Source organism: Dendropsophus ebraccatus, chromosome 1 (genome assembly GCF_027789765.1).
Source record: "Dendropsophus ebraccatus isolate aDenEbr1 chromosome 1, aDenEbr1.pat, whole genome shotgun sequence".
In the NCBI taxonomy this organism is placed as follows: domain Eukaryota; kingdom Metazoa; phylum Chordata; class Amphibia; order Anura; family Hylidae; genus Dendropsophus; species Dendropsophus ebraccatus.
Genome location: NC_091454.1, coordinates 202181478 through 202198340, shown reverse-complemented (window position 1 = coordinate 202198340; position 16863 = coordinate 202181478). Strand labels below are relative to the sequence as shown.

At 44.3% G+C, this 16863-nt stretch overlaps 1 protein-coding gene across 3 annotated transcripts in view; it reads right to left on the bottom strand.

Annotated features, from left to right (window-relative positions):
- Window positions 1-506: 506 nt before the first annotated feature.
- SLC39A14 (solute carrier family 39 member 14) overlaps window positions 507-16863 on the bottom strand; it is a 31705-nt gene continuing 15348 nt past the window's right edge. For 2 of the 3 annotated variants that reach the window (XM_069944599.1, XM_069944590.1), the window contains exons 4-10: window positions 15394-15574; window positions 12650-12819; window positions 7818-7940; window positions 5753-5929; window positions 5457-5664; window positions 3618-3802; window positions 507-1719 (exon numbers count right to left, since the gene is read on the bottom strand). In XM_069944599.1, the coding sequence (XP_069800700.1) occupies window positions 1573-1719; window positions 3618-3802; window positions 5457-5664; window positions 5753-5929; window positions 7818-7940; window positions 12650-12819; window positions 15394-15574 (1191 nt within the window). In that variant the 3' untranslated portion in view covers window positions 507-1572. Of the gene's footprint in view, window positions 1720-3617; window positions 3803-5456; window positions 5665-5752; window positions 5930-7817; window positions 7941-10701; window positions 10872-12649; window positions 12820-15393; window positions 15575-16863 lie in introns of all 3 variants that reach the window. The other variant, XM_069944609.1, reaches the window with a different exon arrangement.

Sequence of the window (16863 nt, the reverse complement as noted above, 5' to 3'; positions counted from 1 at the left end):
CAGCTGTCAATCACTCAACTGGACCACCCACTTGACTATATAGCCCAGAATAAGTAGAGAAGTACATGTGTAAATGTCAATTTATCCGGGAAACAATATATCAATCTGCTCAGATTCTTCTGCTCACACTTCTGAAGTGTGTTTTTCAACATGTCAGGTTCCCTTCAAGCCACTCATAGAAATAAAAGTATACTTAGCCAGTGTTCAACCCAAACTCAAAAAAAAAAAAAAGTAAGTTCAACCATCTTCGAGTCCATTCACACAGAAAGATTATCTGCCAAAGATTTGAAGCCGAAGCCAGAAACAGACTATAAACAGAGAACAGGTTATAAAGGAAAGCCTGAGATTCCTCCTCTTTTCAAATCCATTCCTGGCTTTGGCTTCAAATCTTTGGCAGATAATCTGTGTAAATGGGCCCTTAGAGGATGTACAACCTTCCTTTGTCAGTTTTTTTTTTTGCCTCTAATTAAGCTAAGAAAGGACACACAAAAAAAAAAAACACAATTAAATATTTTATTGTCAGAACCTGAGATGGGAATTTCGGAGGAAGAAGAGAACAATGGCTGCCATCTTCTCCCTTGCTGTACTGCCAAATCCGATGGCGTCCCTTGATATCACTTGAGAAATGAAGGTGTCCCACTGTTACTAGAAGCATTGCAGATAAGGAAGGATGGCAGTACAGTAAGGAAGCACTTTACTATTGTAGCTCTAGAACCATTCACACTATCACCCTACAAGTCATACTCTATAGCTACAGGCACAACTATGAATAACGCTCACACAAATACCTACAATGTGCAAATCTACCCCAGGACTGGATGATCCCTACTGTGCTATTACTGTATATCACTGTGCTGTAACCCAACCCAAGTCGCGTGCAACAAGCTTCTTAGTTCTCTTCTTCCTTGTACTTCAAGAATAAGCAAACACTATTCAGGCGTGGAGACAGCAGCAGCAGGGGAGATCTCGGGTCCGGTCAGTGTGAGGTTGTTCTCCATAACCTGCAACTCTTGGTCAGTTCAGAGGAAAGACGTTGCCGGGTAAAGAGATAACGGAACGGCTATGGTCATATACCAATGGATTAGTGTTCGGAACGGCTCCAGCAGCAGACAGGTCCTCACCTCTTTTGCATGAGAAATGAAGGGGGGGGGGGGTTGATTGTTCAATTGATTTGGTCCCTACTATTTTTCTAAGGAGGAATATAATCCGCTTATCAATATGATAAAACGTTCTAAAAACAGAATCCTCAAATCTCCATTTCAGAGATTGACGTTAAAGGAGAGCAAGATATCATTGGTTTCGGCCATGACGGATTTGGAACAAGCCTTGTATAGGAATCACATTAGGAAGGAAGTCGGCAATAACCCCTGAAACTCCTTTGCCCAAGATCCTTCGCCATGATTGTGGAAAGAGCCATCATGTACATAGTGAGAAGGCCCTCTCCACTCGGAAAAGATGTCTTCTTAGGAGCTCTCCGCAGGATTAACACTGCTATAAAATTCTCCTCTTCCATTTTCCTCCTCAAAAGTAAGACGGAGAAGTTGTAGGAATCAGGAGTCTCCTTCCTCGGGCCTATCCCAGCTGGATCTGACCAGAGAACGTTGTCAGTAGTAGCATGATGGCGAACCCTGTGAGCAGTCCAGCGTTCTGTATGAGAAAGGCGGTGAGCGGACGTCCTCCTTCCTCATCCTCTTTACTGACTTCATTCATCTCCGGGAACTGGAGGAGAGAGAAGGGGGAAAAAAAAAAAAAAAAAAAAAAAAGGTTAAGATGGGCAGGAGAAACTTTACCTCTGCAAAACCCTGAAGTCTATACCAAGAAATCTGAAGAACAATAGGAGAGGCAAGTTCAGTACAACGTCTCCTGAAGGACGTGACAGCATCTCATTTCATCTCCTGTTACAGGAGAAGTCACATGACCATGTAACATACACATATAGCATGACTAACAAAGAGCCAGCAAGACGCCAGCAAGGAATGGCAGTTGTCACCACTAAGTAGATGCGTACTATATATGAGGTTAGACAACAGTCCTGGACGCCAGAACGCAACCACCTGGGAGGAGACAGTGGCATCTATTCTGGTTGCCTTTTCTGCCATTTGCAACAGAATGAAAAAGGTAGAAGACAAACCCACAAAAGGTGTCGGGTAAAACCAGTACTTTGCTATATTAAAAGGTCTTGGTTATAGGACCATAAACATAGCATTTTTGGCTATATAATACGTATGGGAACCTCCTGACTACTACAGATGTCAGGTGAATGAAGGATGGAGTATGTTAAATTTTAACACCCAATCCTTCACCCCCTCCAAAGAGATTTGAGCCAGGGGTGTCTGACAGCAGCCTTAGCCTGTTTACATCAGTATTGGGGTGGACATCACAATAATGGCAAAAAAAAAAAAATTTTTTTAAAAAAAAGGATGCTGGACCAAACATTGACACCACAGGGGATATTTCAACATGGTGTAAAGTGAAACGTGCTCAGTTGCCCCTAGCAACCAATCAGATTCCACCTTTCATTCCTCACAGACTCTTTGAAAAATGAAAGGTGGAATCTGATTGGTTGCTAGGGGCAACTGAGCCAGTTTCACTTAACACCATGTTTGATAAATCTCCCCCCTAGGAGGCTACGTTCAGTTGATTAAAGGGGTTATTCCAAGATGCAAAATTAGCCCCTATCCACAAGTTAGGGGATAAGTAGCCGATTGTGGGGGTCCGATCACTGTGTTCCCATAAAATGGAGGACTAATTGTCCTCTGAACAAATGGAGCAGCAGAACACCTTCTCAGGCGTGACCACTCTGCATCTTACAATAATGAGCCCAATTGTAGTACACCATAGTATGCATCTGTATACTTATTCTGATATGCTGGAGACGTGATGTGAACGTTTACTCTCCTGATTCGGCCGATTTTCGCTCAGTGTAATAAATACAATGATCAGTCCATGACAATGATCATCGGCTGATATAGGTTTGAACCTATAATTGTCGGGCGCCAACCGCGCATCGATACGTTTAATAGCGGTGCGCGGCCGGCAGCTCACGATATACATTACCAATCCAGGCTTCAGGGCTCCTCTTGCAGCCTACTCCTCGTGTCCTGCGCGCTCCAGCTTCAGAGCGGCCTGTCTGAGCCAACAGGCTGCTCAGCCAATCACTGGCTGGGACCGCCGTGGCCAGTGATTGGCTAAGCGACCTGTCAGCTGAGACAGGCCGCGCTGGAGCACACGGGACCCGGGGAGAAGAAGACCGCAAGAGGAGCCCTGGAGCCTAGACAGGTAATGTATAAAGTTAAGCAAGGGCTGCAAGGACATTGGTAACTATGACCCTGCAGCCCTTGTTAAACAAAAATCGGGCCGTGTAATAGGCCCAGTAAACGAGCGCCGATCTAGCAGATTGGCGCTCGTTTACAGTATCGAGCCTTTATCGGCCCGTGTAATAACACCCTTAGTGCTTCTGAAATGAATGGATCTGAATTGTAATACCACACACAGGTTGGCGTTGTTTTTGCAAGGAAGTAACTGTGCTTTTTCTAATCCTGGATAACGTACCCTTTTAATATATTAGAAGGTGAATGGTTAAGAGTCATATTTTATTTTTGGGGGGGTTTACTCACCATATCAGCAAGAGCGATGTACAGAAACATTCCTCCAGCCAAGCCAAAGATCCAGTTGGAAGAGAAGTGGCTGCCGGCGAGGATCCCAAAGGCCAAGCCCAGGTAGCAGCAGCAGGCAGACAAGAAGTTAAAGAAGAGCGCCTGAGGAATACTCATCCCAGCATTCAGCAGAATGACAAAGTCGCCTGCAACACAACAACATGACAGCTTAGGATCCACAAACAGCAGAGGACGCCAGAAAGCAACACAAGCTGCATGGACTATGACCTGGAACACAGACAACTGTATACTATTTCCAGGGTTAATAACCATCATAAACATCCAACCTGTTCATCATGACTTTATTAACATGCCAATGTGTATTCCTTCCCTCCATCATACTTGGCACTGACCACAGTTCATTGAGGACATGAACTGATCAGAACACAATCCAAGAGCCTGAGAAGTGTATGGTATTCCATTAGATTACTACAACAGTATCCAATGGCGCATCATATGTATGGCTGCTATCTGTAGTGATCCGCTAAGGCAAGGATGGGGAACCCTAGGCCCTCCAGCTGTGTAAAACAACATTTCCCATCATGCCTGGGCAGCCAAAGCTTTAGCTAAGAGGAGAAGCTTTACAAGGCATTGGAACCTGACGGAATGCAGACTATTTTCCTACAAATCAGCCATTGCTATGATGAAATGGATGATAACAGAGAACAATGGGTTTTGCAAAAATATCAAGTATGTAAAGCTAAAATTAGAATACATAAGTAACTAATAATGGCTTCTTTGTATAGACAACTTGTATTTCAGGTTCTCAATATCCAGGTTATTGTTCTGCAGTCATCTTCATCATGTCTTCATTCCATAAGTGAAGACAGACAAGCTCCACCAGTGCAACCAGGCATCAGACGTGGCCAAAGTTACGGATCACACCGGATTTCACTCCTAAAACCAGCTGCAAAGCAGGGGGGGGGGGGGGGGGCCTGCATGGCATTGTGCATAACATATAGAATATGTTAAAAGGCTACAATCAGCTGACATGTACAATGTCGGCTGATTGTGGTCTTTCAACATGTTGAAAGAGTATGATTTGTGCAGCGACGGTCTGCAGTGCGTCGCTCCCTACAGACGGCCACTGACAGTGGGCAGCCCAAATGATCTAAGGATTGTTTGGGCAGCCCCTGTCGCTCCTCCCCGCAGCCCCTCCCACTGCCTGTGCATGTAATAGCAGAGGTTGTGAGCAGGGCATGAGGGGGAAAGGGAGTGCTGACCTGATAAATCAGCGCTTGCTCCCCGCAAAAAATCATGCAGAGTAATCTTCCCTTTAGATGTTCTGCTGTCCAGGGAATGAAATGCTCTGCCCGCACACTCCCCGTGGCTGTGTCTAGGCATCTTAAATGAATCTAACAAAAGAGCAGACACCACACTACATAACCAAGTGCAGCGCATGCATATAAACACTAGTTAGAGTAGTTTATATGCATAGGGATCTTAGGAGTGAGCCCCAGTGTGATCAATAACTTTGGACATGTCAAAAGTGACACCACATGACAGTGATGCTTTAATATATCTTCATAGCAATGACCTGATTTCTCAATAATACCGCATACCACATGGTAAGCTTCCTCCAGTGGTGCCATCAGGTATCCAGAACAGTGTCATGTCTTATATATACAGGTAATATGGAGCAGTGTATGAGAAAAACCTAAAGGTGCCCATATACATTAGATGAACACTGACCATTCAGAAGGCTGGCCAACTATCTAATGTATACTAGGTTGTTCTGACAGCATAGAGCATGGAGACCCCCACACAATGGATTTTACTTTACAGCATTAGGCAACATACCGAGCTCATGGGGGAACTCCTCACACAGGATGGCGATGGACGTGCTGACTCCTTGGAAGACGGACACTGTAAATGATGCTCCAATGGCCAATCCATCTATGAAGTTGTGGAGTCCATCGCTCAGTGTGATCATCCAGGCGAGGGTGCCAATGTCAGAATACCGGATACCTTTGAGCCAGTAACAAGAGCTCTGCTGCCCTGGGAGGTCCTACATCACAAGACAATACATGGCCATGGTTAGTTCTAAGTATAAACCTGTACATACTCCATAATGGAGAAGGGGGTTCATAACCAACCTGCACGGCCAGGGACCCCACCACAACCTTCTCATCACCCAGGTGCTGTCGGAGGTCGGACTCACTGCCCCCAGGTGGAGGAATGATGTGATCCAGGTCCCCATTTTGTAGTTTCTCTGTCACCCCTTCTTCAGCATCCCGTTTACTGGTATCTGCTGTGTAGTGACTGTGTCCATGCTGGGGAGGAAACGTAAGCAATAAGTGTTACATGCCAGGGATAGGACCACCATCTTACATCATATTATTATTACTATTATTATTATTAGGGAATTCCACCTAAACATACCTTTTGATATGTTGCTGCCCATGGCAAGGCTAAAGATTCCTTCCATACTTGTGACTATATATTCAATCTCCTTCCCAGAGTTCTGAGCTGCTGCTTTCTGCTGAAGACACAGAAATCTGTGTGTGATATTTTCTCTCCATCTCCCCCTCCTCCCCCCTCCCTTTTGAGACAGCTGATGCAAACAAGTCATTGACTGGCTACATCTGCAACATTGTAGCTTCTCTGTAATGCTGGGAGGGATAATCACTGAGTTCATCAGCAACTTGACCTCAGATTAACCCTCCCAGCATTACAAAGAAGCTACAAAAGTTGCAGATACAGCCAGTCAGGAACTTGCTTACATCCGCTGTCTGAGAAGGGAGGGGGAGAGAGAGAGAAAAGGCACACACACACACAAACGCATTTTTGTGCCTTCAACCGAAAGCAGCAGCTCAGAACTGGGGGAAGGAGACTGAATAGATAACAACAAGTATGGAAGGAACTGTTAGTCTCACCATGGGCAGCAGTATATCAGAAGTTATGTTTGAGCTGAAAACCCCTTTAAATTTATGCAAGTTTTGCAAGATACTCAGGGAGTAAGGCCTAATACTTGGTGGTTCTATAGAGCCATAATATGCCCACAAGTTATATAATGCCCATAAAACACACTCTTCCCCCTATTAGCGGGATCAGTCCTAGCGGATTCAGCCCTAAGGAGGCCTTGAAAACATGCACACAGTCAAAGGCCATATCCTTGTTTTCCAGAACTCCAACAGGCTGCATCCAACTTCTTCTGCTACCAATAATCAAATGCCACATGCTCGGGTTCAGACAAACCAGAGCGAGCTCGAGGTTCACTCATCTCGATTTTCAAGTCGAATACACAGTGAATGAAGCAGAGGACAAGTATTCAAACCTCGCTGATCTGATAGTTATAAACTATCTTGGGGTAACCCCTTTAATTTTTTAATACGACAAATACAAGAGCAATTTCCCAGTTTATACTCATTTTACAGGGCCGATTATTGGTCAGGTGTGTTTCCATAAACACTCCTGCCTCCAATAATCGGCCGATGAAACAGTGACAGTGATCAGCTGTGGATGGGAAAAATGGCTGATCGGGTCAGGGAAAGAGACAGCACAGATATGTATATATTGGGTTCTGGTATATGTATATGTCTGTGCTGTCAGTTTCCAGACCATTAGCAGCAGTCTATACTTACCATCCGCGCTGCTTGTAATCTGGCATCTCTCTCCAGTCGCCAGCCTGTATCATCAGGCCCCGCCTCCTCTAGAATGACTGACAGCTGTAGGAGGCAGGGCCTTAAGATACAGCCAGTGGATTGGAGGACTGGAGAGACACGCCGGATCACAAGCAGCACGGATGGTAAGCATACACTGCTTGGTGATCTGGAAATGTGCTGTCAGTTTCCCCAACTGCACGAATGATACAAGGATCATTCGAGCACCACAGCCATTTGTAGTGCTGTGTAAAGGCATTGCAAACTAGCGCCAATCTCATTGACCGGCGCTCATTTACGGACGCCTATGGCGGACATTTTTGTGTAAAAGTACCCTAACCCCCCTATGTGAAGTTACACTAACTAGGTGCTTTCCTGCCCACGTAACTACAGTGCCATCAACAATCAATGCCTTGTGAATAGTTCAGGAACGATCCACCTCCTCGCCGAGGGTTCAGTACCCCTGTAGCAAGACTCCGACTGTATCCATGACAACAATCTACAGAAATTATTTGGCAGACCACAACTACACAAGGCACGGGCACCGCCAAGACATTACCTCATGTTTCTGCTTCAGAAGCATCTTCAGGACTTTTTCAGTGAAAAAGAAAAGATAAAATCCGCCAAAGACGACTGCGGAGGTTGTTATGTAATTGTCCTCCTGAGGGTTAAAGCCAAATGCCTGCGGTACAGCGAGAGAAGAGTCAGTGTCCGGCAGTGATATCAGGAGCCACATACACAAAGGACTACAAGGGCCACCATTACAGCTTATATTCTGGATATAGTAGTCCCTGATGTTACTACTGGAATGGCTTCTCTAGCTGTGATCATGGTCACCATGGCAGTCATATTACCAGTCAGTCACATACGGACTCATGACAAGAATTTTTTTAACAAGTTCTGCAATTTCATCTTTCTTCCACAGGTAGGGGGAGCACTTCCAATATTAACACAACAGGGAATTGCCGTGTCAGCAATTCATACCTTGTCTAGAATAGAAGCTATAGAAGTGAAACATCCCTTTAAGGCTATGTGTTCTGCATATAATCAGGGCATATACACTGGCAACCTGTCAAAAATGGTTACCAATGTATTCCAAAGTGTACTTCCAATTTAAATGTGGAAAAACTCCACTTCTGAACACTTTTTACAACATTTTCTTAAAATATTGCCAAGTTTTTACTTATCTTATGTGCTACCAAGTTGTTTCCCCTCCATTCACATTGAAAGCTATACACATACACTCCTACTAGATTGTCTGGATCTACTGGATCTGGAAAGAGGGAGATCCCCCAAAACGCATGGCGACTGATAAAGTCATAGTGTGAGAATGAAGGGTGAAGGGGAAACCTATTTCTATATAGCCTATTAGGGAATTCCGAGTGTATAATTGGGGTTCCCCTGTTGTAGATCTTTTGAGGAAGAAAAGGAGGTTCTGTCCTGTATTAGATAGACAATTCTTGATTGGCATAAACACTAACCCCTTGTTGACATCCTATATACAGGTACATCACAATACTGTGCAGACTGTATAAAGCTGTGTATATAACCCCCCCCTAGTACTGTGTTTCTTTGAAAATAAGACCTACCCCAAAAATAAAAACTTAGCTTTAGGCTACGTGCACACGGAGCAAAAGTGGACAGAAGCCATGTTCATTCTTCAGCGCGGAGAGAGGAGGCGCGCAAGCCTCCCATAGACTGTAATTATGACAGGGAGGCTGGCGGAATTCCGACACTTTTGCTTCGTGTGCACGTAGCCTTATTTTGCAGGCTTTTTGGAGTAGGCTTGAAATATAAGCCCTACTCGGAAATAAAGCCCTAGTTATAGTCAGCTGACCAGATCCCCGACACAGAGCATCAGCCAATCAGGGCCAGACTTGTACTGCTCCGCCTCCTACCTGCATAATATAGGCTGCAGGGAGGCAAAAGAGGTAAAAAGATGCACAGTAGGGGATGCTGAATATGGGGGGACAGAGGGTATGTAGGCCAACTACAGAGGGGAGGGGGGAGGTATAAAGTATGCTGGATACTTGCAGAGGGGGGGGGGGGTATACAGTATGGGGACCACCTGCAGGGGGGTTGATGTGTACAGTATGAGGGACAGAGGGTACGTGGGTCAACTACTAAGGGGGAGGGAGGTATAAAGTATTCGACTGCCTGCAGGGGTTGGGGGGGGGGCGGGTAATGTATACAGTATGGGCAAACAACTACATAGGGGAAGAGAGGTATACAGTATGGAGGCCAAACTACACTGGAACTTACAGTACAGGAGCCTAACAGCTGGACATACAGTATGGCAGCTAACTACCATATAGAGTGCAGCTGCAGTGTAGGGGCTTACAATGTTTATCTAAAAAAATAGGCCCTAGCCCTTTTTTCAAAGAAAAATATATTTCAGAAAAACACACGGCTGTTTTTTTTTTTTTATTTAAAATATTTTAAATTTACCCTAAAATAGTATCAATATAAACTATGATCATCCTGCAAAACATGGTCCATCACAGAGCTCCATAGATTAAAGAGTAATGCAAAGCAATGGAATGGTAGCAATGGAAATATCCCTACCATTACATAGCTCCAAGTGCCCCGATTACACCTTCTTATGACTTCTTGATACGGCCTTCTGTTCCTGAGATTGTGGGGTTTATAGTTTCTCTAATAATTCAGTTAATTGTCAGATGGGCGTGAACTTAACTTTAATAATGGGCGTTAATATCAGAAGATGGGCGGGATTATACAGTCAGGGGTATTAAGCATACATGCCCCTCAATATAGAACATTCACACCCCCTGACTGTACAGTCACCCGAGAGCCACTCCCATTATTAAAATTAAGTTCATGCCCCTCTGACTATTAACTAAATTGTCAGCCAAATTATAAACCTGATGACCCGACCAAGAAGCTGTGATCAGGGCACCTGAAGCTATTTCATGATGGTAACTGCTCGTTTTTTGGGGGGTTGGCTACAAGTGCTCAGCAGTAAAACAGAACAAAAACTCAGTAATCATACACACCTGCTGAGAACAAGCCAAAACAGCATAAAAAGGCCCTAAACATTGCAGTGGTGGGAAAGGGTTAATAGACAAAACAACAAAATCTATAATTTGGCTGTGAATGGAGAAGGAAACAAGATAAAAGTCAAGGGGGTGGGATTTATAAAACCTTGTATAGAGGAGCAGTTGCCCATAGCAACCAAATTCAATCTTTCCTTTTTCGCAGCCTTTTTGAAACTAAAAGCTGGAATCTGATTGGTTGCTATAGACGACCATTCCACTGCTCATCTGCACAAGGTTTGATACCGTATTGGCAAAGCTACTGTAAAATGTTGTAAAAAGTTTAAAGTTGCTTAAAAACACTAAAAACTACTCATGCACCAGTATCACACCGACACGGTCAGCGCAGCACACATACAGTGTCTCAGGATTGTACACGCTCCCCCATACCTCGGGGATGAGCTGAAAGAGAGCGTTGGAATAGAGGGTCCCAATGGCGAGAGCAATGAAGAAGAGGAGAAGACGCTTGTAACAGGATTTCTTCATGAAGGGAACCACGCCGGCCCCCAGGAGGGAGCAGAGAGAAATGACGGTGACACATAGGAAGCCATAACCCCACACTAAGGAAGGAATCGGAGGAAGACACACAACAGGGAGACATGAGGAACATTAGAGAAGAAAGAAGGAATCAAAGGGAGGGGAGAGAGAGAACAATGATGATTAGTGATTGGCTTTCATAGATACGGTATGATCACGTCTATTGATTCATAGGCCTCATGCACAAATAACCTGTTTTTGTGGCGCCGCACCTATCCACAGGCTGTGTGCAGTACTGCAGCTCACTTCAATGAGGCTAAATCAGCAATACCAGACCAGGGCAGCACCGTTAATGGGATAAAGCCTCCATGTTTTTCTAATTTTGAACAACCCCTTTAAAAACCATCCACCGTGACTATGTATTGTCAATTTTAGTAGTCAGGTTATATGTGCACGAGTCCTACAAATTCCACCATTTTGCCGGCCAAGGAGGATCGCATCGGTGGATCGAAACAAGATTATAATAAGGTTCCGATGCCCCAGCCATATATAACCGAGGCATAGGAAGCCAAGAAAGCCAAATAGTTCTGCTGTAGCTGACACTCCTAAAAGGACACTAATCGAAGAACGTAAAAAATAATACACATATGATTTTATTTTATCTTAAGGGGTTATCCAGGTTTAGAAGAAAACAACCGCTTCCTCCAAAACTGCACCACCCCCATCCTCAGGCTGTGTGTGGTATTACAACTTAGCCCCATTCATTTCAATTAGATTGAGCTGCAATACCATACCCAAACTGGGAACAGGTGTGGTGCTGTTTTCGTGAGAGAAAACAGATATGGTTTTCTAATCCCGGATAACCCCTTTAAGTAAGGTCTCTAATCCTGGTCTCTTTTGAAGGTAAAAGGAAAGTGGGATCAACCCATCAATATCTGACCAGTGGGAGTCCAAAACCAGTCACCTCAGCTGATCAGCTGATTGCTACAGTCAGAAGCAGACAGCGCTGTACATTGTGCAGTGGCCATGCTGGATTACTGCAGTAATGGAATCTGAGCTGCAGTAACTCATCCCGGCCACTACACAAGGTATGGCACTGTCCGCTTCCAAATCTGTGCATGGTATATGGGCACCAAAGCTCTGGCAAACAGCTGATTAGTGGGGGTGCAAGGTGATCAGATCAGATATTAATGGCCCATCAATAAAAAAGTCCCCCTTTAAGTCACAACAGAAAGGTTTATCAGTTACAGCAGAAATACAGACAATTCCACCCTGAAAACAAGAAAGAGGGTAAATTAATAATAAAAATTAATAACAGTATCATAGATCGCTTCTATATCCGCTGTACTCTCTAGTGACCGCAAACACGTCATCCCAGCACGGTCATTCTGATTGAGAGAACATATTAAACATTCACTGGTCATGGTGGCCGCCATATTGAGTTGTGAGCCCTGATTGCAAAGACAGATTGTTTATCCCAAGTTTATTTTTTTGGGATAATATACATAGGGGCTCATCTACCAACATGGGGGCCAGCAGAGCAGTTCATAGATGTATACACTGAATTAAAGACAGATCTGTCAGCTCATCAGGGACAAGGGGGCATGGGGGCGGCACCTTCTGAGACCCGATCATCCATGATATCAAACTGCATAAATTAAGGACATGTCCCCCCAAGTGTATGTTGTATAGGATAAGACTCCTAATATTGCTATCAGCATAATTTATATATAGGTAATGAGAGTCTATAGTGTTAGATACAATTATAGAATGGCTACCCCATCATTACACATCAGTTATCAGTGCAGGTGAATGTTCTGTAGAGCGTGGGCTCCCTCTGTGGTGGAAACTAGTACTGCACCTCTGGGATCAACTGCAGGAGAGCATTGGCCAGCAACGTGCCGATGGACAGGGCGATGAAATAGATAAGGAATCGTCGGAAGATCGGTTTTTCTACGCATGGGGCAAACAACACACCCAGGAGAGACGACAGGTTGATCACAGTGATGGCAGCAAACCCAAAACCCCAGACTGCGGGACAAGAGGACAAAGTGAGGGATGTGTATGCTCTATAGGGACAAAGAACAAGAAGACTTGTAATAAGACTTGGATACATGAAATGCGACATTTGTTCCTTAACGCTTAAGAAATGTTACAGCGATTAGCGTCCCATCACACAGGATCCCATACACCATAAAGCCTCGGGCCTTCCATAACAATGAGCACATTTTAGATGATTTTTATTACCATCAATGATCAGTAAATGAATGTCCATGTCATCCTCATTCTCTTAGCATATCAGTTTCTAGGACCCTAGCTAGGCGAGTCCTGTATATGGTGTTGCCACATAGGAGTCCAGGATGGCAGATCTGCCTCATTGTATGTGAATACAGCAGGGGGGTCAGGGGTCATACTGGTGGCCCTGCAGCTAAAGCTTTGTCTGTCCAGGCATGATGGGAATTGCAGTTTTGTAACCGCTGAAGGGCCGCCAGTTCGACTTTTGCAATAAAGGATCTGATGTATACTTAGGCTGTTCATAATTCTTGTTAAAAGGGGTTGTTCATTGTTTTGTTTTTTTTTTTTTTTTTCAAATCAACTGGTGCCAGTGATTTGTAATTTACTTCTATAAAAATAAGCTTATCAGCTGCTGTATTTCCTGCAGGTAGTGGTTTTTTTTTTTTCCAATCAGACACAGACAGGCATTATGAGAGTTGTAGTTTTGCACTAGCTGGAGAGCCATGTTTCCCCATCCCTGGACTAGGGGCTGTAGAAGAGTAAACTAAAAAGTATTCTCATTCACCAACAGCAAAGAGCACACAGCTGATCCTATATAACTATATCTGCACTGTACATTGATCCAGGAGTGCATACATAAAACCTGACATGAAAGAAGAGGACGACATGGAGCTAGAGAAAGGGTCCATTTACACAGAAAGATTATCTGCCAAAGATTTGAAGCCAAAGCCAGGAATGGATTTGAAAAGGAGAAATCTCAGGCTTTCCTTTATGACCTGATCTCTGTTTATAGTCTGTTCCTGGGTTTGGCAGATAATCTGTCAGATAATCTGTGTAAATGGACCCTTACTGATGATTTTTGGAGGAAATGCCCTTATAATGTGACTCAGACCACAGAGGAGAACCTAGAGGAACAAAAACACGGAATACCGGAACCCAAGGACAGGACACGGAAAAAAAAAAAAAAAGCAGCTGTAAAAGTTCACACTGATATCTGCATACTTTCTCAGCTACACCACTAGGCAATAAGGAGGAGGAAAATAGCTAGAAAAATGAAAAGGCCAAACAGGAGTGCCCGAGACTGAAGTGGCCAGGTCTTTAGAACAAAGCCGTGTAATAGGAATGCATGGGATAGATATACTGAACAATCACCACATTAGGAACACACAAACTCAATAACAGGGTGATCCATCCTTTGGGCGATCACAGAGAACAGATTCCACAACATCCTCCACACTCAGCCCCACCCATGTCCGCTGTAGCAGCTTCACGAGATGGAGCAAATTCTATGGGGGAGCAAGAGCAGGTCTCACAGTCTATTCCAGCAGATCCTGAACAAGTTCAATGGGGTTACAGTCCGGTGTGGGGGTCAAGATAGTGTAGAGAATTCATGGTCATATTCCCTAGTGACACAGAACACTGCCCTGCCGAAAGATGGCACTGTGGTCAGGGACTCAGGGAAGACCTCCTAGACATGGGGCAGACCATCAGCTAACAGATCCTGACAGCAATCACTACTCAAGGATTGTGGGACAATGACCAAGGGCATACAGGACAATGCTCCCCAAACCATGACTCCACACCACGGACATCCCCCCCCCCCCCCCAACAGTGCACCCACAGGATATGACTTCCATATGGTTCAACGGGAATCAGGACTGGTCACTCCAGGCAAGTGTCTGTCACGCGTCCAAGGACCATTTACATCTTTCCTTCGTCCATGTGATAACTTTTTGCTATCATGCAGGGTCATCAGGGTCTCCTTTGTCATTCTTCGGCTATCAACATGTAGTATGCCACATGGCTATGGTGGAATGCTGATCCACTATGGTACGTCATTGCTGAGACACCAAACTGAGTACCACCTGACAGTCACCTTTTGGTTCATCAAGGTGTGGCCTGGCCATGTGATCTGTCAGTCCATGGTTCAGCCAGTCTTGACACCATGGGTTGGGAAATACAGATACTCAAGTCACCTTGTTTACCCATAAATGGAAGAGGTTGTTTTCGAGAGGTCAACACATTATCCATAAGCAGATAGGGACACGTCCACCATGTGGTATTGCATTACTGGTTTCCAGATGTCAGACACCAGCTGTTCCTAATGCAGTGATTGTTTAGTGTATGACTTATGCTATGGTGGCCACATATGGACAAATCCCACCCACATCCAATGGTAAAGGATTGCACAACTTTGCTGGTAATACTGCAGTTTACCAGCACAATCATGTGACCATTAGTCACTGCATGTGGGTGTCGGGCGTCATAGATGTTCCACAAAACCTGACGTGTGCCTATAGGTAAAAATCTCTGATAACCTTCAGTCATCGACCGACCCTAAAGGAGTAGTGGAAACAGCTTCCTTCTTACCTTCACCGCTGCTGGGTCTTCCCTCTGTCTCGGTGTCATTGTGAAGGGCAGTGGTCTCCTGGCACGCTTTTGTCTCTAACTGTTGCAGGATGGATGGGCAGAGACCTTGGAGACCCTCTGCGTCCACTGTAGAATCGGAGGTAAGGTTATGGACAGAGAATAGGGTGGAGGCGCTGAGACACTACGGGAAGAAGAATGATAGAGACAATGAGATCCTGGCTGGGACAAGTCAGGAGAGAACATCATAGATCCATGACCTGCATAGAACAAACGCTTCACAACATAGAAATATCTAGATACATATGTTACTTAAGGACATGGTGGATGCAAATGACATCAACATCCAAGAGAATACATGTAAACACTGATGAGAATGGGAGGAGAACTGAGAAATCCGTGTGGTGGCCTTGAGCTGACAGAATGCATAACAGGAAGTGTTGTCATGTGTACACAGGTGTAGGGACACTAACTACTATAGCACTGATAAGAAGCAATGTAACAGGTTCTACATATTTCATGAGCCCTATAGGGTATTCCATAACATGAGGTAGAAGATTATTATAATATATTATATATATGGGAGATTTATCAAACATGGTGTAAAGTGAGTTGTCCCTAGCAACCAATCAGATCTCACCTTTCATTTTCCAAAGAGTCTGTGAGGAATGAAAGGTAGAATCTGATTGGTTGCTAGGGGCAACTGAGCCAGTTTCACTTTACACCATGTTTGATAAATCTCCTCCAAGATAGATAGAGATATAGAGATATATATATAATACACTATATAAGAGTCCTTTAAGGCACTGCTCTAATCTCCTTCAAATAATTCTGTTAATGATCCCTAAAGCAGCCACTGGGGGACAGAGCTGATCCAGTAATGAATCCCATCAGGATCCAGCAGATTACTAGGGCACCAGATTCTTCACATCAACAGGCAAGAACGTGGTCAGACCGGGCAGGGGGTCAACAGCAGCGACCACATAGAGATCTACGCTTTCTGATATTATCAACCGTCTATAGGGCATATACTGTAAGAAATTGACATAGAAAAGGGATTTACACGGGACGATTATCATGAGAAAAATCATTATATCGTTAAAATTGTGTCTATGCAGGCAACAATCAAAAAATAAATAAATAAAAATCGCTTGTGTGTCGCTGATGGCATCTTTTAAGCTGTCCATAAAATCATTTGCTAATCTTTCCGTGTATGTTCGCTGGATATTCACTTATTGTTCACATCGTTCATCATTTTGCTGGGATCAGATCATAAATAACTAATATTGTTCTGTATGTTGCATTGCACGATTTCAGGTCGTTCCCAAAGGTTCTTGTTTGCGATCGTTTATCGGTTATCACTAAAAATCACTTAGGACCCTATTACACAGGACGATTGTCGTGCATATTACACAGGACGATTGTCGTGCAAATAATTGTTATATCGTTCAAATTTAAACGATAATCTTCCTG